Source organism: Oryctolagus cuniculus, chromosome 17, assembly GCF_964237555.1.
Source record: "Oryctolagus cuniculus chromosome 17, mOryCun1.1, whole genome shotgun sequence".
Taxonomy (NCBI): Eukaryota; Metazoa; Chordata; class Mammalia; order Lagomorpha; family Leporidae; genus Oryctolagus; species Oryctolagus cuniculus.
The window spans coordinates 27,903,017-27,928,320 of record NC_091448.1 but is presented as its reverse complement, the minus strand read 5'-3'; the positions used below and the strand labels follow the sequence as shown (position 1 = coordinate 27,928,320).

At 40.6% G+C, this 25,304-nt stretch overlaps 1 protein-coding gene across 1 annotated transcript in view; it reads left to right on the top strand.

Annotated features, from left to right (window-relative positions):
* CA10 (carbonic anhydrase 10) overlaps positions 1-25,304 on the top strand; it is a 584,651-nt gene that overhangs the window by 98,155 nt on the left and 461,192 nt on the right. The window contains exon 2 of the mRNA XM_017349134.3: positions 5,366-5,440. Coding sequence (XP_017204623.1) covers positions 5,366-5,440 — 75 coding nt within the window. The remainder of the gene's footprint in view (positions 1-5,365; positions 5,441-25,304) is intronic.

Below are 25,304 nucleotides of genomic sequence, written 5' to 3'. Positions count from 1 at the left end.
AATCAGCTTCCCATTCATTGGAAATCAGATGTAAGCAACAACAAGATGACTGCTGAGAATATGGCAGGAGGGGCTAACACCAGAATCCTGTGTTTCTCTGGGTGCCGTATCTTAGATGAGCCTCTTAGAGTACTGAAGCAGAACTTCAGGTGATGTACTTTGGAATGTGTCATCCTGTCTTCCTCAATTGTCAAACAGAATGAGGTCAGACTGAGAGCATCCAGGGGCATTCCAAAACATACTACACAGCACACCTTCATTTCATTTTCCTCACCTGGATCTATCATATTTTATAATTGATAGATGTCCAAGGGCTGTACCAGGGCTGACTGATTTCTCGAGGGTGAATTTGTTCTTCACAGTACATATCACAGAAAGTTATTAGGAACCTGCAGTTCTGTCATTACAATAGGCTTTGTTCTGATGGCCTGATTGTCTAATCATTTTCTAGAATCTTACATAATTCTGCTTCTGGATGGATGAGACAGCTGAAGAAGAGATGATTGGAAATGAAAAGAGAGCAAAATGTTTTTCAACTTTCTGGATGAAACAGATTGTTAACAAAACTCTTGTCAGTGGCAACAATTATCCAGGGCTTTCTTTTCCTCCCTTCTTTACAAAAAAAATTTCTTAAATGGATGTTTTGGTAAGACTTGTAGGTCTTCCGTGTTTGTGTGTGTGTGTGTGTCTGAAAATCCTAGTGATTTTACTCAGCATTTTATTGAGTTAGCTTTCCCTTTTGGCCATCTTTATGAAAAACATCTACTGTCTCACTACTTTATCCTTTGTAGAAATGACAGTATCTTAAGGATATTATCAAGTGTCAAGAAAACCTGGAGAATGCTTTTAAGTATGCAACAAGATGACACATTTATCCAGCAAGACTCAGCAATTTGGATAGATAGGAACAGATGGATCTTATATCTGTTCAGAGTAAATAGTATTATCTGACTAGTGTTCAATGTCATGTTTCATTCTTTCTCATTTAGTACACATAAATGGGGCTATTGGTGATTCCTTTTGGTCAGCAACTATCTACATGGTATCACAGTTCCTGGAAGAATAGTTTTAAAATGAGAGATGACACTTGACATTGTTATAGTGAAAGAGTTTGCAATTGGCACCAGCCAGAGGAAGGCATAGATTTTGTATGCTCTGTAATACATTAAACAGTTCCAAACAATAATAAATTATCCCATGTGCTAACAGACATTCAAGAGAGTGAAAAACTTTTATCTGAGCCTTCAAATTTCATTTTGCATATCAACACAAAGCATCTCTTACAAAGTTTTAATATTCCTTGTTCTTCAACATAAATACTGTGTAATTTAGAGAAAATGCTAATTGTTTTCTCATCTTTGGAAGTTTGCTCACTATCTTGGCAAAAATCAGACTTATTTGAACAATACCACTCATGGATTCTATAATCTTCAAAACAACTTATATCTGTTTCAATCAAGTATCCAACTTAATTGTATATTCTAGTACATCAAGTCTCAAGTATTTATGTGTTGAGGTGCTGGCATTATGACATATCAGATAAAGCCGCCACCTGTGATGCTGACATCCCATATGGGTGCTGGTTCTCGTTGCAACTGTTTGATTTCAAATCCAGCTCCCTGCTAATGGCCCAGGAAAAGCAGTGAAACATGACCCAGGTGTTTGGGCCCCTGCCACCCATACAGGAAACCTGGATGAAGCTCCTGGCTTTGGCCTGGCCATTGTGGCCATCTAGGTAGTGAACTGGTAGATGGAAAATTCATTCTCTCATTCTCTCATTCTTTCCACACCTCCCTCTCTCATACCTCCTTCCCTCCATCTGTCCATCTCTCTGTGTAACTCTGTGTTTGAAATAAGTAAATATTTTTATAAGTATTTGTGTTGAAATATATAGTTTTATTCAAGTTATGTTGTTTGCATTTCTTTGCATTACAGTTAAAGAATTACAGTGATTATACTGTTTTTTTCCTTTGAAATTATGTGGGTAAGTTAGCAATTAACAAATTATTTCAGTATAGAATGACATATTTTGGGATTTATGAATCAAATGGTCTATGTTGTAGGTACTCCACTTTGCAATTGGACTGAGAAACCGGCCATGAACAGTATGTGAGGAAATGGGTGTGGCTATATGCCAACAAGAGTTTACTTATGAACATTGGAATTTGAATTTAATGTAACTTTTCTTTGACACAAATGCCGTTCTTTTTGCCTTTTAAAAATAATTTAAAGCTATTGTTGACTTTTGGGCAGTACAAAAGCAGGCTGTGGGTTATATTTGACTAATTGGTATTAGTCTGCCAATTTCTGTTCTAATATGTCATGCTCAAGCATTTACACAATGAAGTATGTATTATAAATTATATTTCTTTTTTTTATACACTGGAACTTCAAAATTGCATAGAAAATAGAATTGAAAGATCATTTCTGCTTGCAAAAACCATTTTGAAATCCATGTAGTTTAATTTTAAAACACACAATTTCATGAAATTTTGAAGACTCTCCTTATACTGAATTTCAAAAAAGAATTTGTATCAAAATGTTAAGATACTTCATTTTTAAAATTTTTTTAAGATTTATTTATTTTATTTGGAAGAGTTACACAGAGAGAGGAGAGGCAGAGAGAGAGAGAGAGAGAGGTCTTCCATCCGCTGTTCACTCCCCAATTGGCCACAATGGCAGGAGCTACGCCGATCTGAAGCCAGGAGCCAGGAGCTTCCTCCAGGTCTCCCATGCAGGTGCAGGGTCCCAAGGACTTGAGCCAACTTCTTCTGCTATCCCAGGCCATAGCAGAGAGCTGGATCAGAAGTGGAGCATCTGGGTCTCTAACAGGTGCCCATATGGGATGCCAGCGCTTCAGGCCAGGGCGTTAACCTGCTGTGCCACTGTGCCAGCCCCAAGACTTCATTTTTTAATGAAAATTTTGAAATGCCTTAATGTCATAGTTAGAGTACTATGTTGAGTTTTTGAAATGCATATAAATAGCGTAAAGACAAATTTTTCAATACCAATGCAAAATTAAAACTTTGCGTGCTGAGAACGTGGCTTCACCAGAAACTGGCTCTCAGAACAAAGAAGATATATTTATTGTTTAAATCATCTAATAACCGGCAATAATCCTGTTTGTATAAAACTTGGTGGGTTTTGGTCAAACTCAGAAGCTCCTATCTATGAGAAGGAAAGTCAGTACTGTCTCATCTCAGATACAGAACTGTTAGGTAATGTTCCCAGTTCAAGTTTTGTTTCCAAACTTGGAACTTGTTTGATGACATGAAGAGTCCGGCAGAAGTCTTATATCAAACTGTTTTCCACTTATGGGTAGGTTGTACTGTCGAAGAATTTTATTTCACTGGAGCATAATGTGCACTGCCAATTATTCATTTTAGGAATGACATTAGGTGTGAGTGCATTGGGTAATACCTGTTCTCATGGATTTCTGTGCTTTGGGACTCCCATCTTATCCTTGATGACCCTCCAGTGAGTTGGGAAGGAGTAGGGGAGGTGAATCATGCAGTGCCAAGGTCCAGAAGGAGAATCAGAACCTAGGGAAATGTCCTATTTCCACCAACTTTGTGCAATTTGCAGCCATGTAACTCTTGATCTGGTTTCTCAGCTTGCTCAAGCGTGAAGGCCTCCTTGCTAATGCCAAATGTCCTATATTCACATGATGCTACAAGTTTCCAGAGTCTCTACTCAACCTTGCACTTGGCTGTGTGGTTGGAAAGAACGTGTCCAACATTTGCTTTGAGGTCACTTTGGCTGCTGCTTAAGAGCAGGTGCACTGGCTTTCAACTCAGCTGTCTTCAGGATCTTACTTATGGTCTGCAGAGGTATCTGAAATTCTACATCCCATGGGAAGTCAGAGTACCAAGAAATGTACTGTACTTTGAGGCATCATGTCCCAGCTTTTTGTGCTAGACAGCTTGAAAAGTTGTGTCTCTCCAATCTTCATAGATTCTTCATCCCACATCAATTTGCTTATAAAGTTCCCCAATCCCTCCATCAGTCCTAGAAGAAGGCTTCTCTTTTACTCATCCTATGTCGCAAACTCTTCTTTAGCTGCAGAGCTACAAGCTACATGAGAAAAAAATGCATCTTCTCTGCCACAGAGTGCTGACCAGTACAAGTTCATTCAAAAGCTAAAGGGATTTTGCAAATCGTCTCTCTGCAAGACACCTTGTTTCCAAACCTATTTTCTCTTTCCTTCTCTCTAACACAGAATGATGAATCTCTGGACTAGGACACTGAGGACAGGGGCTGGAAAGAAAGTTAGGAGTTAAAGTAATTAAAGAGAAGATTTAAAATTTGCTATATACTAGCCAAAAAACAAGTGAAACCTATATATTATTTTCCTTCTGGTGTAACTGAAAACTGAAATATGAGTGTAGTTTAATGAAGGGCTAAATAGAGGTTGATGCATTGTCTATACTTTGGGTCATACTGGTAGGATAATGGAATTGCTGTGATTCACCTGTGAGCTGTCATAAATTCAAGCATTACTTTGAGGTCATGACAATGTGATCTCACAGATCTGTAGGATATCTTCCAAGATCATGAGTCCTGTACCCTTTCTTCCTATCATATCAAAAGGACCCATCAGGATGGCTTTTGACCTAGCAGTTGCATCAGAGTAGCTTTGTTCCATGCCAAACTTCCACTTGTAACTCTAGAAGCCTGCTAATTCTGACTTGCGGAGCACCAGGTGTTGAGTGAAGTAATTGGCCTCTTGGCACCAACATGGAGACCAAGACTGAGTTGCCAGATCCCAGCTTTGGTCCTGGCCATAGTGGGTATTGTGGGATTGAACTGGAGGGTGGAATTGATCTCCCTCTGTCAAATAAAGTGAATCTTAAATCCATCCCATAACAGCTACTTATTGTTTCTGTTTTCCTGGGACCTGAGAAAAGCTGGCTGATTATATCACTCGGTGTTTTTGCTTGGCTATTTTGGAAAACATTTAGCCTCTCCAAACACAAGAGTTCCATACACAAAGAGAGCTCTTGTGGCTTCTCTGTGGAGTCTGCTGCCTCTGTTCAGATCCACTGGGGTGTGTGTGTGTGTGTGTGTCTGTGTGTGTGTGTCTGTGTCTGCATAGGGGTTCAGCGAGAAGAGGACTGTCAGCAGAGGTCTTAAATACATAATTACTGTTTCTTTAAATATCTAATACATTTTATAAAAATATGTGACAATATGTTTATATACTAATGATATCTTTGAAAAAGGAAGAGAGGAAAGGTTGTGGTATAGCATGCCTTTTGGGTAGAAGGAAGATATTTTATGCATATGCAACCTTTTTGCTTGGTCAGGCCATATATAAGACTTGTGGACTATCGTCTTAATCATTTTGTTTCTTTTGTCTCTTTAGCTCAACAGAATTCACCAAAAATCCATGAGGGCTGGTGGGCATACAAGGAAGTGGTCCAGGGAAGCTTTGTTCCAGGTAAATAGACATTTGTCCTCGTTATTTTATGCTTAAAGAATTTGAATGGAAGATAATATTATTTCCAGAATTTCACATTTGCACATGGACTGAATGTATTACAAAAACCAACATAGTCCTTCAAGAGAGGGTTTATTGAGTGGCAACTTAACCAGGACTCAATATTTGTTTTCGTATTCTGAGCCTACAATCCCAAGGACCTTCCCTTTATAGGAATCTCTGTAGGAGAGGGAGATGGTGGTTTGAGAGTTAAAGCTCTGTCTGATGCCATTTGGTTATGTAAGAAAGGGCCATTTATCAACATTAAAGAAATAGGAAAAACTGACCATGGCAATGAAGCTCACTGGGATGCATGTTGTCACCAGTGTGACTTCAGTAGCTTCCATAGTTGATTGGGCCAAAGAACCAGCTAAAAATAAAAGAAAAAGTTTATGCTGCCAGCATGTGGGGATAGGACAGAGGATCAAAGATAAGATTAGAGCCACAAACATACCGTGGCTAGTTTAGAAGTAACATGAAGAGGCCATGTCTTCTCCCACTACTCTTATCCTCATGTGGTCTCCATCCGGCTGTATCAACATATAAGTGGGGAGAGGCATAGAAAAAGCAAGAAAGCTACAGGGAAGGATGGCAAGGAAGGCAAGTAAGATTTTTCAAAGTAGTTTTATCTGCTTAGATTCAAGAGAGCAAAAGGAAGAAAGTTCTTGAAGGGGAGCCAATATTTAATTCTTACGCAAGTACTGACTACAGAGGCTAAGGATGTCCTCTGAGATCTCTAGGGTTGGGGACAGTGCCTCCATGTCTCCTGGGTCTTTTGTGGTAGCTCTGTCTCCTCTTCCTGTCGTGAAGAGTTCATGCATCAGCTGTGCAAAGCTAGGCAAACTACGCAATTGCTCTGAGATCATTTTTCTCGCTTATATTGTAGACCAATGATAGTTACTCTTGGAGCTTTCCAATAAAGAGGTGATCAGGCATGGGGAAGGAGACTGATCAATCCAGGAGAACACTAGCTATCTGCCAAATAGCCTTAGAAAGTAACAGTGGGCACAGAAACTGAACTGAAACTCACCCCAAAATGACCAGGTTCTAATAATATTACAAAAGTACATTGACACAAACTATGTTCATATTAAATGATATAGATACATGGCATTTGATACTAATGATTGAGGACATCTTTTTTCCAACAGACAGAATATATATAAATTTATCTGGGAGATCTTCTTCTCATATTCAAAGTATATCAGAAAAGACATTTATAATTATATTCTTATGAACTATAGAACTACAAAGACAAAGGGGGTTCCCTTCAGGTTGTAATAAGCCTGTTAAATTAGCCTGTCAAATGTCTTCTGTAATGACTGAAATGCCCATCCATAGATAGCGCTATATGATCATTGTAAGATTTTGCTTTTTAACCCCCTCTTTTATTTGATGTTTCCTTATTGTTGATACATTCTAATCCTGATCTGTGTTCAAGGCTGATATTCAGATGGTTATTAACTTCTAAGATGACTGCAGAAAATAATTTTCATCTTTCCTTTATATATTGATTTAAAAGAGATAAGAGTTCCCTTAGTTCCATCTTCAAATGAGATACGTGGGAAGCCATAGGGTGCAGATGTTCAAGCATGGGCTGTGAGGTCAGACAGACCCGGCCTTGAGTGTGGGACGATGGTGTCTTGTTGGATGGACTCTCAGCAAATTACTTGCTCACTTTCAGCCCCCTCATTTCTTCTCCTGAAAAGTGGAGAAAAGAATCAGATCAGTAACATTGGCATCATGGTGCAGAGGTTAAGATGCCCACATCCCATGTTGGAGTACCTGGAGTCCCAACTCTGCTTCTGAGTCCAGTTTGCTGCTGACATGCGCTCTGAGACAACAGTGATGGCTCAAGTACTTGGGTCCCTGCCACTCATGTGGGAGGCTTAAATTGAGTTCTGGGCCCCTGGCTTTGGCCTAGCCCAGCCACAGCTGTTGTGGGCATTAGGGGAATGAACCAGCAGATGGAAGATCTCTGTGTGTGTGTGTGTGTGTGTGTGTGCGCGCCTGCCTGCCTTCCAAATTTCAAAAGTAAATGAACTTTTTAAAAAAATAAAATAAGCATCATGCAGTTTTGTGAGGATTAAATTATATAATGGTGGCAAAGTGCTTATTTTGTGATGTCTGGAGATTTATCAGTAAGTATGTATCACTTGTTCTATGAATATTATTCTACCAATGAATTAGGTATGTGATGCATGTCTGCTTGAGAAGAGGTAAAAAATAAAAACTGGAAAGTGCAGTAATGCTAATGAAGGTCTCTGATGCCTGAAACATGGAGACTGCTAAGAGAATATTCCATAAACTTCTGAGGTCCAGGTCTCTACGCAGTGGGCAACTGAGAAATGGCTTCATCATCCTCTGAATTTAACAGTCCTCAACCCTTTGGGCTTTCTTGTGAGGAGGAATGGGATCTGATGATTTTACCCCCTAAACTTTGGGGAACTCTAACTGGTGAAAAGTAGAAGGGTCATGAGAATTTGTGAATTAAACAATTGAACCCGAAGCTTTCACATCTGACAGACTTCAGATGATCTACATTATCTGAGCTGGTGCTTGGGGCAAAGAAACCTTTCCGCTTCATTATCATTACTTGTAAATAAGGTTAATAATGTTCTTCAGTTTGCTATGAGATAGATTTCTGGTTATGGATATGTGAAACAGGAGAGCACTAAACTACTTGAATAAGCTTTATTGTATCAAGTTTTTTACTAAAGTGTCTAGAAATAATGGTCAGTGGTCATAACAGTTGTGAGTTGATGACTTCAAAGCTTGTAGTGAGTGGAAATAGGAAAGTACTTCCAAAGTTTGTGGAAAAAGGTGGGATTGAGAAGATGTGTTTATTTTGGTGCAAAAAGTTTTAGAAGTTTTGCATAATTTTTTCATAATGTGCATAAACTTTCTGATGTACCCTGTATATGAACCCTATAGCAATGTCAGTTACTTTGTTAATTTGCTATCAGAATATCCAACTTTGGTCAGTTCACACAACCAGTGCAGAGCTCCATATTTGAGCCTATTAGTAAAGACGTAGCTGATACATAAGTATTGCTCAAGGGCAAAACACAGTCTAAGGGGGAAGACACATCATGACTCAGGGTCACAAAGAGCTTCAATGTGCTAAATAGAACAGATGAAGGAGGCAGTTACATACCGTATATTATTCTGCCTGCCAGGGTTTCACAGGCCTTGTTTACCTACTCAACTTCATATTTCATCTGACCCGATTCACAGCCAAGGTCTGCCTTGGCAAAGTCCAGATTTTGTTGACATGTTCACCCTCCACATAGCCATGAGCTCAGGAAAGGAGCCCGTTCCCAGATCTGGGATGTTACTCTTGGTAATATTTACACCAATCATGATGATTCCAGTCTTTCTTGCTAGGGATTGGTTTTAGACACGGTGACCAATTTTATGTCAATTTTACTGGGCCATGGTATCTAGACATTTGGCCAAACACATCTGGATTATGCTGTGAAGATAATTTTTAAAGATTTATTTATTATTTGAAAGGCAGAGTTACAGAGAAGCGGGGGGGGGGGGCGGGGAGAGAGGGAAAGAGTAAAAGAGAGGGAGAAAGAGAGCTCTTCCATACACTGGTTCACTCCCTAAATGGCCACAACAGTTGGAGCTGGGCATACCTGAAGCCAGGATCCAGGACTTCTTCTGGGTCTCCCTTGGGTACAGTAGCCCAAGCATTTGGGCCATCTTCTACTGCTTCCCCAGGCTGCAACAGAAAGCTGAATTGGAAGTGGAGCAGCTGGGACTCGAACCAGCACCCCTATGGCATGCCAGCACCATAGGCAGAGGCTTTACCTGCTAAACCACAGTGCTGGTCCCCATTTTGGAGATATTTTTAAGATGAGATTAGCACTTATGTCAGCAGATTTGAGTAAAGCAGATGACTTTTGGTAGTATGTGTGTGCACCTCATCCAATCAGTTGAAGGCTTCGGGAGAAAAAGAATGCAGTCTGAGGAAGGGGGAATTCTGCTTCTAGGAGCCTTTGGTTTAAGGTACAATATCAACTCCTCCCTAGACTTCCACTCTGCCCCCTGTACTGTAGATTTTGAATTTGACATCTTCTGCAATTATGGGTGCCAATTCCTTACACTGAATTTTTCTGAGTTCCTCCACTTTGTTGGTTCCATTTCTTGGAAGACTCTTACTAATACACTAATGTGAATTTGTCCATGTGATAGGCAGTTCTATCCATGGTATACAGAAGGAAGTCTGAAGAGTAACTTGAGGACAAAAGCTACTCTAAAGAGGGTTGAATGGAAAGTTGGAAACAGTCCCTACTTTAGATGGGCCATTTGAGAGCGTAACCAAAGAACCACCTCATCACTGATTTTGTTAAGGGAAATAACAAGTCTCTTGTTGGAGCCACTTTGAGTAAGCCTTTCTGTTACCTGCAGCCCAAAGCATTTTTCCAGAAGCCGGTGTCTCAGTGCTGGGCTGAAAGAATGTAGGAAGCTAGAACTGGATCTTGGCAGTGTTAAGGATCACTCAAAATGGAGCAGGGAGAGCACATGAGGAATATCAATGGAACAGGCAAAGGAGGCGACCGTGCACAGTGGCTTTGTGGGATAGAGATACTTCTGAGTGCCTAATGAGAGGAGCACAGGGTAGAGTATAATGAACAAGGAGGCCGGCAAGGTTGGGAGGGACCAGAGTATGCAACTCTTTATTCTCTGTGTTCAATAGTTGAGACACAATCCCTTTAGAGATAGAGGAATTGTAAGACATTTGTATTATAAATGTGTGTTGCATAGAGCCAGCTATGTCTACAGTGGTGGAAATGTACTGTATTCCAAGGAGAATATGTGAGACAGAAGAATCAATGAAGTATTTTTTGATTATCCAAGCAGGAGATGGAATGCATCTAAACTAAAACTATAAAACCAAAAATAGCAGATTAATCATGTGATTGAAGGGTTGGCATGGATTTCTTGAGTAACATTTGGAGTTTATATGTCCTATATTTTTTAAAGTATATATATATATATATATAAAACACATGTACATAACACATTTATAGTTTAGCATAAGTACATACACATATTTAGCACGTCTCAGGAAAATTTGTGCCAAACACTATCTATTCATATTAAATTTATCCAAAACATCAGGAAAATTGGGCATTCTTCCTAGAGAAGTCCCCATGCTAGGAATTTGGTTTGCCAAAAGAGGTGACATATGAGCCCTTGGGGCTTGCACTCTCCTAGGAGAGACAGGTACTAAAGATACACAAGCCCGTACCCCTAGTGCCTGCTCCCTATGGTCATGTTTGAAAGAATGTTTCTATCTTTTCAGACTGGGACACCAGAATCTTGGTGTTTGCTTCCACCTTAACATAAGTAACTCATGATCTTTGGCTATGTATATTTTCCAACTTTCTGGAGCCCTAGAGTAGCTAAAAAGCATCTCTTTGATTCTACTGCCTCTACAGGATCAATTCCAGGTCATTGACCCTGAGCTCTTGGGCTCACTCGTCTAGAAAGCTGTCTCTAGACCCCTGTACTAGTATGACCATACTTGGTCCTGTGTGGATAAAGACCTGAAGGACCTCCACTGTGGCCTCAAGGAGCTGAGAGAGGTGGGTAAGTGTCTACCACCTTACCAGGATTGCTAGAGAGGGTTTTGGAGGCTTCCCAGTCTAAAAGAGGAAGCACCTCCCAGGAAAAGCAATGTATAGATTGATTCTCAAAGAGCTAGGCAAATTCTACTACTGGAAAAAGCAAAGAAATGGTTTTTCTGGAAGGGAAACAAGATGAGCAAAAGCCTGGAGGCCTGCAGAGATTGGGTCATTGAACAAGAAGAGTTCAGGGAGGATTCAAAGCTAAAGAAAGAAACGGGGTCCAGATTCAGGGCCCTCTATCAGCTGGGAGCCTGGATTTTACCTTAAGGCACTGAAGAGACTAGGAAGGGATTGAAGCTCTTCCAGAATTCAAATTAGAGTTGAAGGTGATAGGAGCTGAGATCAGAGCAGAGAATACTCCACGGAGGGTAAGGAGAGTCCAGCTTCTAGGGACACAGACTGCCTGTCCTCTCACCATCTGCCCTTCCAGGATGTAACCCAGACTTTGCAGGCAGCAGGAGCTCAATGCTTGCTAAATCAACTTTGATCAGAACATACAGGAATCTTTGCCTCTTAATAACTTAATAAAGAAAAAGACAAAACGGAGGCCTGACTAGACATAGCTGTTGCTTTGCCTTTGAAATGAGGTACAAAGTCATAATAACAAATAACAGTAATAATAAACATTTCGGTACAAACTGCAGTATGCACTTTTCCTACAAAGGGATAGTACTCAGAGTTCAGGAGATTCCAGCAGGGATAGTCTGTAACAATTAGGGCTGGTCTTCCAGGAATCCAAGACTAGAGATTGGGAGAGTTGTGACCAGCGAAGGGTAGACTTAGAGAACCATTCCAGGCAGCAGAATGAGTCTAAGACTCAGAGGCAGATGTGGGCACAACAGAACGAAGGCCAAAATGCACAGAGACAGATGAGGAGCTTTGAGGTAGGAAATACTATTCTTTGGATTGGATATTGCTTTTATTTATATAAACAGTGTCTCCATATTCCTTGGGTGTTGCAGCTAATTTTCTCAAATTTAACAAATGTACAGGGAATGGGAGAGGGAGGAATTTTGTACATAACTCTCAAGACTCAGTTTGGGGAAACTTGTTAGCCAGTGGAGCTGTTTTCTAGCCCATGCGTGTAGGAAGGAAGCAGTGAGGTGGGTGGGACAAGGTGCATAATATGATTTGCACTGACAGCCAGGATTCCTCAAACTATACCATATGCCAAAGCCCTTTTGGGAATCTCACAAAAATGTCATCAGTTTCTTCGCTACAGAATTGTATGTGAACTCTTTGAGGGAGGAGCTTTGTTTAGACCTCTCAGGGAGAAAATGCCCATGGCACAGTGTTTGGGTAAAGGCATTGTTAAAGACATAGCCCTTACTGTGTAAGTTATTGTTTAATTACTGAGTTTTCATAAGAAGAGGGTGAGTACACTAGTACTCAGCCCCCTGGACTTAAGTTTTGTGGTTCAATCTTCCTTCTTTAGATCATGGAGGCAGCAAGGAGTATTGGAAAGTGCCCACTGGTGTGGCTGTTTCATGAACCCAACATGGAGTCTTAGGCAAGTCACTAATGTCTCAGGATCATGTCTTCCTCACATATAAAATTAAGATGTGGAGCTGCATGGTTTTCAATGATTCTTTCTTACTCCAATGTTCTCTGAAAATTTGCTGATGTAAGATTGGCTTGGAAATAGAGTATTTAGAAATAGAATATTGATTTCATTTGCAAGGCAATTTTATGTTTTCAATATACATGATTGGAAGTAGAGTCAATAGTGCATGTGTCTCTTTCTAGATTTCTGATCTCTCTTCTCTAGAAAGAAAAAAGTTCATACTTCTAACAAATATATTCTCAGTATGGGAGGGTGATATTACACTGACTCACCCTCAATTATAAATGCTTTCAGTTGTTTTTCCCTGAAGTCGGAATCGGTGCTTAAAATTTACTCTCAGTGTGATACATGCCAGACATCTAGCTAGACTCTGGAGATACAAATAAGAATGAACTGCATTTCCTGATCTGATGAGCTCAAGAGTTTAGAGACAGACACACAAATCAGGATTTACAGTGTAGCCACTTAACAAACATGACATGGGTGTGGTAAGATCCACTTGTTGCATGAAGGAGGAAACAACTACTCTCCTTTTGGTGTCAGAGAAGTCATCTCAGATAAAGATTTCTCTAGAAAAGGACCTAAAAGTTGTGCAGACATCTAACGGGTAGACAGGATGGAAAAGAGCATCACTTTTCCATTTTTTAAAGTTTTTTTTTAATTTGCTTACATTTCATAAATACAACTTTAGGAACATAGTAATTCTTCCCAGGGTACCCACCCTCCCATTCACACTCCTATTTTTTTTTTCCACAGTTTCTTGGCTTTCCATGCCTGAAATGCTCCCCTGGGCTTTTTAGCCAAACCAAAATGCCTCAAGGGTTGATTCTGAGGTCAGAGTGCTACTTATCGCCTTCAAACTTCATTAAATACAATGGAATCTGAATTACTAAATGACATATTGTAAACTTCTTGCAGTCAGTAAGCACTCCTACTTATCTCATAAATGACAGCCTCTATTATTAGCACACTCCAGAGCTGGGTGATAGAAAGCAAACTGTACTCAGAAGGTTGTGCTTTGAGTCTCACTCCATCATGTACCAACTCCTCAATGCTTGGAAATTTCCTGTCATCACAAAGCTTCGGCTTACTCATGTGTGAAGTAAGAACAATAAGATGTGTTCAAATATTGTTGTCAAAGTAAAATTTTATAGTCTATCAGGAGGCCAACATTGTGGCGTAGCGGGTAAAGCCACTGCCTGCAGTGCCAGCATCCCATATGGGTGACGGTTCAAGTCCCAGCTGCTCTACTTCTGACCCAGCTCTCTGCTATGGCCTGGAAAAGCAGTAGAAGATAGTCCAAGTCCTTGATCCCCTGCACTTGCGTGAGAAAAACAGCTAATGCACCTGAGAAGGCAGTGGAAGATGTACTAAGGACCCGTGCCACTGCCATCCACATGGGAGACCCGGATGGAGTTCTAGGCTCCTGGCTTCCATCTAAACTGGTCCCACCCTTGTAGCCATTTGAAGAGTGAACCAGTAAATGGAAGATTCTCTCTCTCTCTCTCTCACCCCTTCTCTATCACTCTGCCTGTCAAATAATTTTTTTCAAAATTTTATATTAGACCTAGCTGTACCTTAAAGACCATGGAAGTACACAAAAGTATTAACTCTTGTTACTGCTATAATTGCACATTAGGCTATTTAAAGCTGTGAAGAGGGGTTCTACTCAGGTTTATTCCTACTCTGAGTTCCTAAAATACTCTTGTTTTCTAACTACCTGGAAGTTAGAATGACAGATTTTTCACTTGCTCATTCACTCCCCAAATGCATGTAGCCAGTAGGGCTGAAGTAGGTAGAAACCAGGGACCAGAAAATGCATATGCATCCCCTTCATGGGTGGGCTGTCTTCTGCTCCAGCCAGGTGCATTAGCAGAACAATAAAGGGAAATGCAGAGTAGCTAGATGTAAACAAGACAATCTGATATGGGATGTGGGTGTCCCCATCAGCAGCTTAACTTGCTGCATCCCAAGACCCTCCAGGAGTATCAGCTTAGCACATGTGCATTAAGATGCACCTTGGGGACACGTGTGTATGGGCATGCATTGAGAGGATTGACTGGGTCAGTTTGCAGCCATCAAGTATGGAGCACTCGTATTGGATGGGCTTTTGTGCCAGTCATCCTCAGAGGCAGATGAATTCCTTGGTGTCACGTGTGAATCTCTGGGAAATGAACACAGGTACCCCCAGCTAATCCACCACTGGGACAGCACGCCTTGAGCTTCCAGACCTGTCCAGTAAGGATTGACCAGCAGAGGTACAGTGAGAGTGGGCCATGCTGATTGTGAACAGGTGTATTGTCTGAAGGGAATTCAATAACAATAAAAAACACTGAAGATTTAATCTGGTTTTTATTATCCCTGTGTACTCAAATTTTTAAAGTGTCAGTAATACAAATACTTCTTCCTCCATAATTCTTCCATTGGCTTCATCTCTAAACAATTGCTGTACTTACTATCAAGTTTTAATGCCATATGTGTGCTCTTTAAATTAGTACGTTTTTGTTAATTATGCTATCTAAAGTTTAAGTTAATTGGGAGAATACTGAGATGTCCAGTTAGCCCCCAGTAGGCATGGGCTGAGCTGCATGTGTTTGTTCCAAGAGTATATTTCTACAGGTTCCAGATGGGTGGAGTTCACAGTAGGAAAGTTCCTATCTACTACCCTTACATTTTCCACATTCTTGAAGTTAAATTTTTCATTCAAACCAAGGAACATTAGTGTACAATTGTAAACACAGAGAAACATAACTTGAATTCAATTATGTCATTCTGTATGACGATTTGGGACTTCTCCTCAGTGTTTCACAGAACAAATAGGAGTGCAAATTGTAAGGTATAATGCTTTAGATGGTCAAGTGCAGTTTTCAGCTCTTGCATGGTAAATTTGAATAGTACTTTTAACTTCTACATTTCTTTTTATTCAATGCTTGTCCTAAAACTAAAGATGAAAAAAAAATGACTATTACTGTTTGATTATTGTGTGATTATTACTTGAAATAGTTGCATTTTTTAAGAGCACAGTGTGTTATAAAATGATCTGCTCTTGAAGTTCAATATTTTAGATATACCTTAGGCACAGTCAGTTTCCATTCACTGAAAACTCATTCAAGGGGTGGAAATCCAAAAGGGAAAGGCATGACTGTCTTCTGGGCATGAAACAAACTAATGGGTTAACATGAATGGTGTTGGCCTCCTAACCCTCTGGCTTCCCAGGAGATAAGACTCCCCTTGTCCCTCCTGCTGACAAAGCCTATTCAAAAGATGAGCCCTGGTTGTCTTCATAAGCCACTTTACAGCTTTATTGAAAAGGAGCTTCTTATTGCAAATGTGGTGTTCACCTGTTGTTGTGTGGTAATGGGATTGTTTACAGAATGCACAGCAGGATGCATAACCTCTGGTTATGCCTTTGTGTCAGGTGGAAGATAATCAAAGACAACATGAATCATAACCCCCAACTGGAGTCCTGCTGCTTTTTCCTGCAAAATTGTGACAGAGAGGTGCCTGTGGACTTTTCTGGAATGTAACATACATTCCTGAAAAGATAAACTATATAGTAAAGATTTTGTTCAGCAAACATCCCACATAGAATGTTCTTGGAAAATTTGACACCATACGCAAGCCAACTCTTTGCCATCTCAGCCTGAATTTCAAAGTCCCAGTGTAACCCTGAGGACGAGGATAAAGGGTGTCCTTTGTCCCCAACAACCTACACCATACCTTCTTATAAATGGATCCTGTGATGATTTTTACAATCCTACTCTACATTATATGGCAAGCTGTCTTTTCTCTTCACTAAACAGACATGGGAAAGTAGTTCATACTAAGGACCAAATCTGTGATTGTTAGACCCAACTCCAATCACCAAAAACTTTCAAATACTTCCTCTTCCTTTGTGGAAGATTGCAGTTTTCTAGATGTTCAGTTTCTAGATTTAGTAACCTCTTGTGCCTGTTCATCATGTCGCCTCCTAAAAGATGTTCCCAATGCTCTCCCTGCTTTCTCAGTTCTTCTTAGAGCTTTGGTGGTCATTTGATTTATGTGAGCAGCTACAAAATCCCCAGCAGTAGCTCCAGCCTCTTTGCAATTACAACCTCCTGCAATTCTAAGCATTTAGACAGTTGTGCCTCCCCATCTGAGCACCTGAACTTCAAAGGATATAGCTAGTATCAATTAACTCTGTTTCATTTTATCTCAGACTATTTGCCTCACTCCTGGATATGTGACTGGGTTTTTTGCTCAGAATAATCTTTCTAACACTGCATCAACTGCTGAGAGTCATGCATTTTCTTTTTTTTTTAATTATTATTTTTAACAGGCAGAGTGGACAGTGAGAGAGAGAGAGACAGAGAGAAAGGTCTTCCTTTGCCGTTGGTTCACCCTCTAATGGCCGCCGCGGCCAGCACGCTGCGGCCTGCACACCGCGGTGATCCAATGGCAGGAGCCAGGTACTTATCCTGGTCTCCCATGGGGTGCAGGGCCCAAGCACTTGGGCCATCCTCCACTGCACTCCCTGGCCACAGCAGAGAGCTGGCCTGGAAGAGGGGCAACCGGGACAGAATCCGGTGCCCCGCCCAGGACTAGAACCTGGTGTGCCGGCGCCGCTAGGCGGAGGATTAGCCTAGTGAGCCGCGGCGCCGGCCTGAGAGTCGTGCATTTTCAAGTGTTTCATATTTAGACTATGCCTTTCTTGTATTTGCTGTGCTGAAGCAGGCAGGCATACAGGCTAAAATTGATTAGATTTGTGAACTAGAAGACCGTGCCTTCACCACGCCCCTGTGTGACCTCATCTCCCTACTTGGCCACACCTGGGTGCCCACCAGCCAATTAGCTTAATTAACCACTCCCCTTTGGGAGTGGGTTAAAAGCTGGACACGGTGTGGCCCAGCCCTCTCTTCTTCCCTGGACTCTTGCCAGGAGATGGGCTTGCTGTAGCCCTGTATCTCCAGGGCGCATGGCCTTTGGGCCATGTGCTCTAGGCTTCCTGGCCTAGATGCTCATCCACATGGCTGGATCCTGGTGCTGGGTATGAACCCCTATTCACCTCTCTCTCTTAAATAAAGCTCTCACTCTCCTATGCATCTTTCTCACTAAATAAAAGATTAAAATGTACCATGCTGCCTCGTTTATCCGTGCTGATATTTAGAATTCTTCTCTAAATATTAGGCAAGAACCCTCTCGGGCTTATTAATATTGGGGATTTAGTAATAAGCCCGTGGTGAAATTATAAGGCACCCCAAATTCCAGTAGCACATGTGGCACCCCAGATAGCATTTCTAGGGAACTTTAAGGGGCCCCATTTTGGTATAGATTTTAGGGGGTCATGTCCAATTTCAGTTTTTGATAAAATATGACCTTTTCTATGGTTAATTGGGAAAAAAATGTCTTCATCTCGTCAGTAGGAAACTATAACAGTAATGGATTATTATGGTTTTTATAATCTCATACCATAATGTATCAGTATCACAGTGTATTTTGACTCCTGATTTTAGTAATCTGTTTCGTATTACAACAGCTACTTTTTCTTGAAGACATTCTTCTTAGAGCTCTCTCACATTGTTTTCTAATGTAAACTGATGATTTTCTAAGCTAGGCAGATATTACACTGCCTTTTTTGATTTTCTTCATATCTTGGGTTATTTCTATTCTTTCTTATGTATTGTATCCTCTTGATAATTTCCTGAATCCCACATTTAAGTTTTGCCTTTTTGTTCTTTTATGGGAAGGCTTTGTGAGTGATCAATTTTCAGGGTCCTCTGGTGTCCAATAAAAGATCTTTGTTTTGTCCTCACACTTGAATGATAGTTCAGCTGGTAACAGAACTCTAGTTTCAGAATTCTCTTCGTTCAGGCTTTTGTAGACACTGCTCTACTGCAGCTTGCAAATAGTGCCCTGGATAAGAAACCTGTGCTCTTCTAAATAAATGCCACCAGCCCAGGCTCTTACTGGCCTTGGGGATTCTGTCTTAGATGCTCACAATGGTTTCTGCCTATTGGCTTTTTTTTTTTTTTTCATTGTGTGTGCTCAGAAGGCTAAAATGCAACTTCCAAAAGGGCAGAACCTTTTTTCATCTGCTTCATTCACTAACCTATAAATGCTAAGAATAATGCTTGACAAAAATAAACAGCTCACTAAGTCTTCTTAACATTTTGTTTCAGAAAATTTTAACTTTTCCAAAACAAAAATTTTGAGATAGTAATGCAAAGAGTTCCCACATACCTCTCACTAATTCAAAAATTTCTTACCTTATAGAATTTTTTTCTATTTTTTTATTATCTTCTCCCATCTGTTCTCTCTGCTTTCTCATTCTGAATGGGCTTTTTAGCACATGTAGGTCTACCTTCTAAGCCTTTCTTTCCTCTGCAATTTCTATATCCTTTCCTTGCTCTCATAGTTTCTATCTCTGTCTTTTCATATTAAGTCCATAGGAGATTCTCCTTACTTAATTTTAATATTTCTACTTTGCTTTTCAGTAACATCCATTCCTTTCTATATGGTTTCTATTAACTTTTTAAAATTTAAGTTTACTTATAATTTATTTGAAAGGCAGAGTTAGAGGGAAAGACAGAGACTGAGAGGTCTTCTGTTCTCTGATTCACTCCCCAAGTGGCCACAATGGGAAGAGCTGGGCTGGACACAGACTAGGAGCCAGGTCCTTCCTTGGGGTCTCCCCCATGAATGCAGGGGCCCAAGCACTTGGGCCACCCTCCACTGCCTTCCCAGGTTCATGATTTGGGAGCTGGATCAGAAAAGGAGTGGCTGTGACTTGAACCAGTACCCATGTGAGATGCTGGCATCATGGGTGGTGGCTTAACTCATGATGTGACAATTTCAAACCCACTATTAAATTTTTAAATTCAGCAAACAGATTTTAATTTCTGAAAATTGTTCTTATTTTTCTATTTATTCCTGTGAGCATTTTCTTGTTACACAAACATATTCCTGAATTTCTATAAGAACATTAATTAGATATTTTCAGTTTTCTTTTGTCTTCCATGCTAGCTCTCTGTTAATTCTGGCTTTTCTCTTTGATACTTTTGATTTTTCCTTAAATGTCTGCTTATTCTTGACTGTTCTTGTTTTAAAAAAAGGACTCAGTTGCTTAACATTGGGAACTGCTGTGGTTTCCTACATAGTTATGCCTGTTTCCACGATAGGCCTCTACATGGAGTGAAAGGGTTAAAAATGTACCCTTCAGGTCTTCTGTCCTGGTTGCTCCTCCTCCAAGCCAGCTCTCTGCTGTGGCCCAGGAAGGCAGTGGAGGATGCACCCGCCTGGGAGACCAGGAGAAGCACCTGGCTCCTGCCTTTGGATCAGCGCAGTACGCCGGCCGCAGTGGCCATTGGAGGGTGAACCAACGGCAAAGGAAGACCTTTCTCTCTGTCACTGTTCACTCCGCCTGTCAAAAAAAAAAAAAAAAAATTTACCCTTCAAAGTATAGGAGTGGAGGATAAAGAGGCAAGCTCATCAACCTCAGTCTCCAATTAAGGAATCAGAGTTTGTTTAAGGCGTGGGATATGTGGTTGTATTTCATTCCTCTGCCGAATTGCCTTTCTTATTTTTTTGTCTTTGTATCAGCTATGTGGCTCTGAAGTCTCCTTGGTTTGATTTGTTTCTCCCTGGTCCCCGGCACACACTGAGAACCTCTAATACTCCAACCATAGTTGATCTTTAGTTCACTGGTAGGGCCTTCCATGGTTCCAGCACAGGAGAGAATACTTTAGGATGAATATGCAAAGGAGGAGAAGCAAATGCCTCCATGGGCTGGACTCTTGTCACCATCCTATGTTTAGCCTGCTTCTGCTCCCTGTACTCTGGCCTGCAGGTGGGGCTTTCTCTAGAGACCTATGAACATAAGGAAGAAAGCCTGTGATCACTACGTGGAGCTTATTCTATCCCAGGTATTCATTATTTTATTAAATCTTTATTATTATTATTATTACTATTATTTTGACAGGCAGAGTGTACAGTGAGAGAGAGAGACAGAGAGAAAGGTCTTCCTTTGCCGTTGGTTCACCCTCCAATGGCCACCGTGGCCGGCGCACCGTGCTGATCCGATGGCAGGAGCCAGGTACTTGTCCTGGTCTCCCATGGGGTGCAGGGCCCAAGCACTTGGGCCATCCTCCACTGCACTCCCTGGCCACAGCAGAGAGCTGGCCTAGAAGAGGGGCAACCGGGACAAAATCCGGGGCCCGACCTGGACTAGAACCCGGTGTGCCAGCGCCGCAAGGCGGAGGATTAGCCTAGTGAGCTGCGGCACTGGCCTATTTTATTAAATCTTATCCTATCTTCTTGATATTTGATGAAACTCTCCTCAAATTTCCTGACCCTGCAAATGGTACTTGTTCACATGTATTAGAGTGGTCATATCTTTGTTTTCTGACATATTTTCTGTAATTATATCTGGAAAGTTTGGGTAGGAGACAAGATAAATATATGTGCTCTAAAGGATAATGGACCAAAATGTGAATGATTCTCTTTTTTTCTACCAAATTACTTCTTTCTTCCCAAAACTCCTGCCAAATCCTTCCCAAGGCCTGAGAGGCCAATGGCCTCTCCCCTACCCTCCTAATCTCTACCTTTTCTCCTCCAATCTCCTTCCATTTCCTCCTTCCTGTTTCCTCCTATCTTTTTCCTTTCCCTTACCTTTCCCTTCCCCTCCCCTCCCCTCCCCTCCCCTCTCCTCCCATCTCCTTTCTTCCCCTTCCCTACCCTCCCCTTCCCTCTCTTTCCCTTCCCTCCCTTTTCTTTCCCTTCCCTTTAGGTCAACAAATACACTTAGATCTAGGTACTGGAGAGGGGTTGAACAAAACAAAAATGGTCTCACCCTCTCAGAGCTTATAATTCATTGAGAGAGGCAAATAAGCACATAATCAAATACATATTCAGTAAGATACTCTTCAGTCATCAATAAAGTAAGGACGAGAGGGATCAAGAAAGAAATCTTGTCATTTGCAGCAATGTGGGTGAAACTGGAGATCATGTTAAGTGAAATAAACCAGACACAGACAAATACCTCCTGATTCCACTTATATATGGCATCTACAAAGGCCGAGCTAATAGAAGCAGAGAGTAGAATACTGGTTATCAGAGGAGATAAGCAGATGATGGGGGGATGGAGAGAGACTTGGAAACAGGTACAAGGTCACAGCCATATTGCAAAAATAAGTCCTGGTGTATTATTACAAACATAGTGCTTATGGTTAATTATTTCATGTAGTATAATTCCATAAAAGAGAGGAGTTTGAATGTTCTCATCAGAAAGAAATGATAAATGCTTGTGATGATGGATAAGCCCTAGGTATCCTGAGTTGGTCGTGATACAATGTATGATATGCCACATGCCAAAAGTGCAATTATTATATCAGTAAGATTTTTTTTTAAAGTACACATTTACATGTGTGGTATGTTTTGTGAAGAAAAATAAGCATGGGGAGGTCTTGCTGGGAAAATGTTGTGTGAAGTGAGCCCAGAAGGGCAAATACAGTATGGGCAGCAGAGCAGCAAGAAAAGCTTATGACAAGACAGAGCACAGACCTGCAGGTCTTTGAGTGGGAAAGAGCTTGGCATGTTGGAGGTTGCTAGAGAAAGCCATGGAAGGGATTCAGTTGCATGAAAATGGAGAAATTAGGAGGAAGGGCTTTGTGGGCCATGTGGAGGTAGTTAATTCTTTAGTTGTAAGCCATTAACAAATATTAACCAGTAGAGTGGCTTTCATTATACACTTTTTTTTTTTTTCCACAATCAGTTTAGCCATTGTGGGAAGAACAGTCTAGAAAGACAAGAGAGGACTTTAGGAAACTCATTAGAAGGATATTGTAGAAGCATAAGTAAGAATTAACAGTGATTAGATGCAGAGAGGCAGGAAAGAAGATGGAGATAAGTGGATTGAATATGGACAAATTTTGGAGGTAGCATCTGCAGGATATACCAATGGAGTGAATGGAAACAAGTGGAGTGAAGGATAAATTGTAAGTTTGGTGTCTCAACAACTTGGTGAGTGAGGGTGCCATTGTCTGAAGCAGTGAACTGAGAGTGACACAAGTTCAGGGTAGAGAAAGTCAAATATTTTAGCCATGTTAATTTTTACATACTTGTGAAACATTCTCAAGGGACATCATGTTGTTGAGAAGTCTGAGGGCTCCTGCACTTTGGCCTCTAGTCAACGTACACTTGATATTGAAAGCTGTGGAGTGAATGATGTTGCTTAACAGAAAATACAGCTTACAAGCAGAAGATGGGGAATGAAGGAAAGCCAACATTTGGGAAGGCAGGCTGTGTTGGAGAAAGTTCCACTCACCATGATAATTCAGATTAGTGTAGGACTGCATCAACCCCAGACTTTGTCTAACATTTACACAGCACTTACTTTGTACCAGGTGTGATTCCCAGAGCTATGGATATGGTACCTCCTTTGTTCCTAAGGGAGTTTCAGTTATCAGCCCCATATTATAACTGGAAGCATGTGGAGGTTTTATAACTTGCTACATATCTAGTAAGTGACACTCAGGACACAAACTTAGTCTTACCCAAGAATTTACTCTTAAGTATTCTGCCAGAATACCTCTCTGACCCTTCTGTGAGACCCAATCATCAGTGAGCATGGAAGGTTGGACTGGAAACATATCTGTTCTTGTTTGGCCTTCAAGACTTTGATTGTAACTCTTGCCTCCTGGCGCCCAGAGTTATAGCTTTTAACTACAAAATAATTATTATATCTATCATCTCATTAGGTTGCTTCTTCTACCATCCTAATTTCAAACTTTCACAATAAGGTGATATATCTTTTTGGTTTTTATTTTCTCCATGTTCTCATTGCACCATTGCTACCAGATTAATCAAAACACAACAGCATCCTGTACATCTTCAATCAAAAATCTTCCAGTGTCCTCACATTTCTTACAGGATATTGTCCATACTCCTCTCCTGGTATCTGAAGCCGTCTCTAACTTGGCCTTGACTTCTAAGCTCATCAGTCACAATTCCCCAGCATGTAGCTACGGCTGTCAACCTCGACTAATTATTCCCTGGGTATGTCCTTGGCATTCTCACCTCGGCAGCTTTGACATACTTCTCAGCATACTTCATTCCTTTTCCTGCACTACCCCAGGCTCAGGGCTCCCATCTCTGCCTGCTGGAATCTGATCCATCCTACAAAACCCAGCTTTACTGCTTCCACTTTCAGGATTCTTTGATTTTAAGCTGGAAATGGGCAAATTCTCTTCTGAATTCTTAAGCATTTTTTTTGTGCTGCTAATAGTAGCTATCACATTAGAGGAATTTGTGTGTACATACTGTCAAGTCCTAGAGGGAAAATTATTTGTATCTCTTCCTGTCTTCTCCTGGCTCCCCCAGATGTCTGTTCCATGGCTGGTTAATAGTAAGCATTTAAAGTAAGCACTCCATAAACAGATGCAGGTATTCTCTCCAGGCTGCTCTTTCTATCTGATGGGTTGCTATAGAGCTCTGTCCCTTTTGTCTTGCTTTGCGGTGGAATGGTTGTTCTTCCTAAATGAATTCACATTGTGGAGTGATTTATTACATCTAGCCCACTACCAAAAGTTTTATTTATTTATTTATTTTTTGTGAAGTGGTGTTGGTAGGAGCCGTTGATTCACAGATGGAAAGCAAGTCCTGAAAGCTCATGTGTTTTCATCTAAGTAAGAAGAAAAGAAACTTTTTCAGGCTCTCATTTTACTAACGTGATTTTTTTTTTCATTATAAAACATATTTTCTAACTGGAATTTATTTTTAAGGTGGAGAGGAATTATTTTGCAATATCCCTGAAGAAGAAACACTGTATATTAAGTTTTAACTTCATAGTTTTAGCAATAAAAGCAAGATATTTAACCAAATATAAAGTATGATTCAACCTGGTTGTATATTCTTTCATATCTGTATAAGAAAAACCCTATATAGAAAACAGTAAATATAAAAATATGTATCTATGAGTGAAAAGATTTTTTTCTTTTTTTATATTTCTTCTAATTTTTAAAGAAGTAACATCATGTAATGAGGTTTATGACTGTAAAGCTGGGTAGTTCTGCATACATTTCTACAGACTTACTTCCAGAGGTACAGTTTATAAACTTGCCATGCGACCCCAAATCCCATTAAGCTGGGTAGCAAAAATATCTTCTTAAGTGTTAAAGTTATCACATGGATAGGATAAAGTATCTGATAATAATAATAGATATAATTAAAAAGAGTTAATGTTCCACCATGGGCAGTAGTCAATACAGCAGACTCATAGAATGACAATGGCTTTAAGTAGCACTCTGACCTCAGAATCAGCCCTTAAAGCATTCTGGTCTAGCTGAAAAGCCCATGAGAGCATTTCAGGCATGAAAAGCCAAGACACTGTGGCAAAAAATGGCCTACATGAAGGACATCAGTGGGTGAGATCCTAGTGGAAAGAAGTGGTCTTCAAAGAAGGATGTACTTTTATCTGAAGGGAGAAAAAAAACTTCCCCTTTGCCTATGGCCTTATCTAAATACTGATGGAGTTTGTTGATTCAAAAGGCTTCCATAGCTTAGGAAGTTCATGTCAAGAAACTTGGGTGATCCCTGACATCATACATAAGAGTGCCAATTGTTAAACCAGCAACAGGAGTCACTG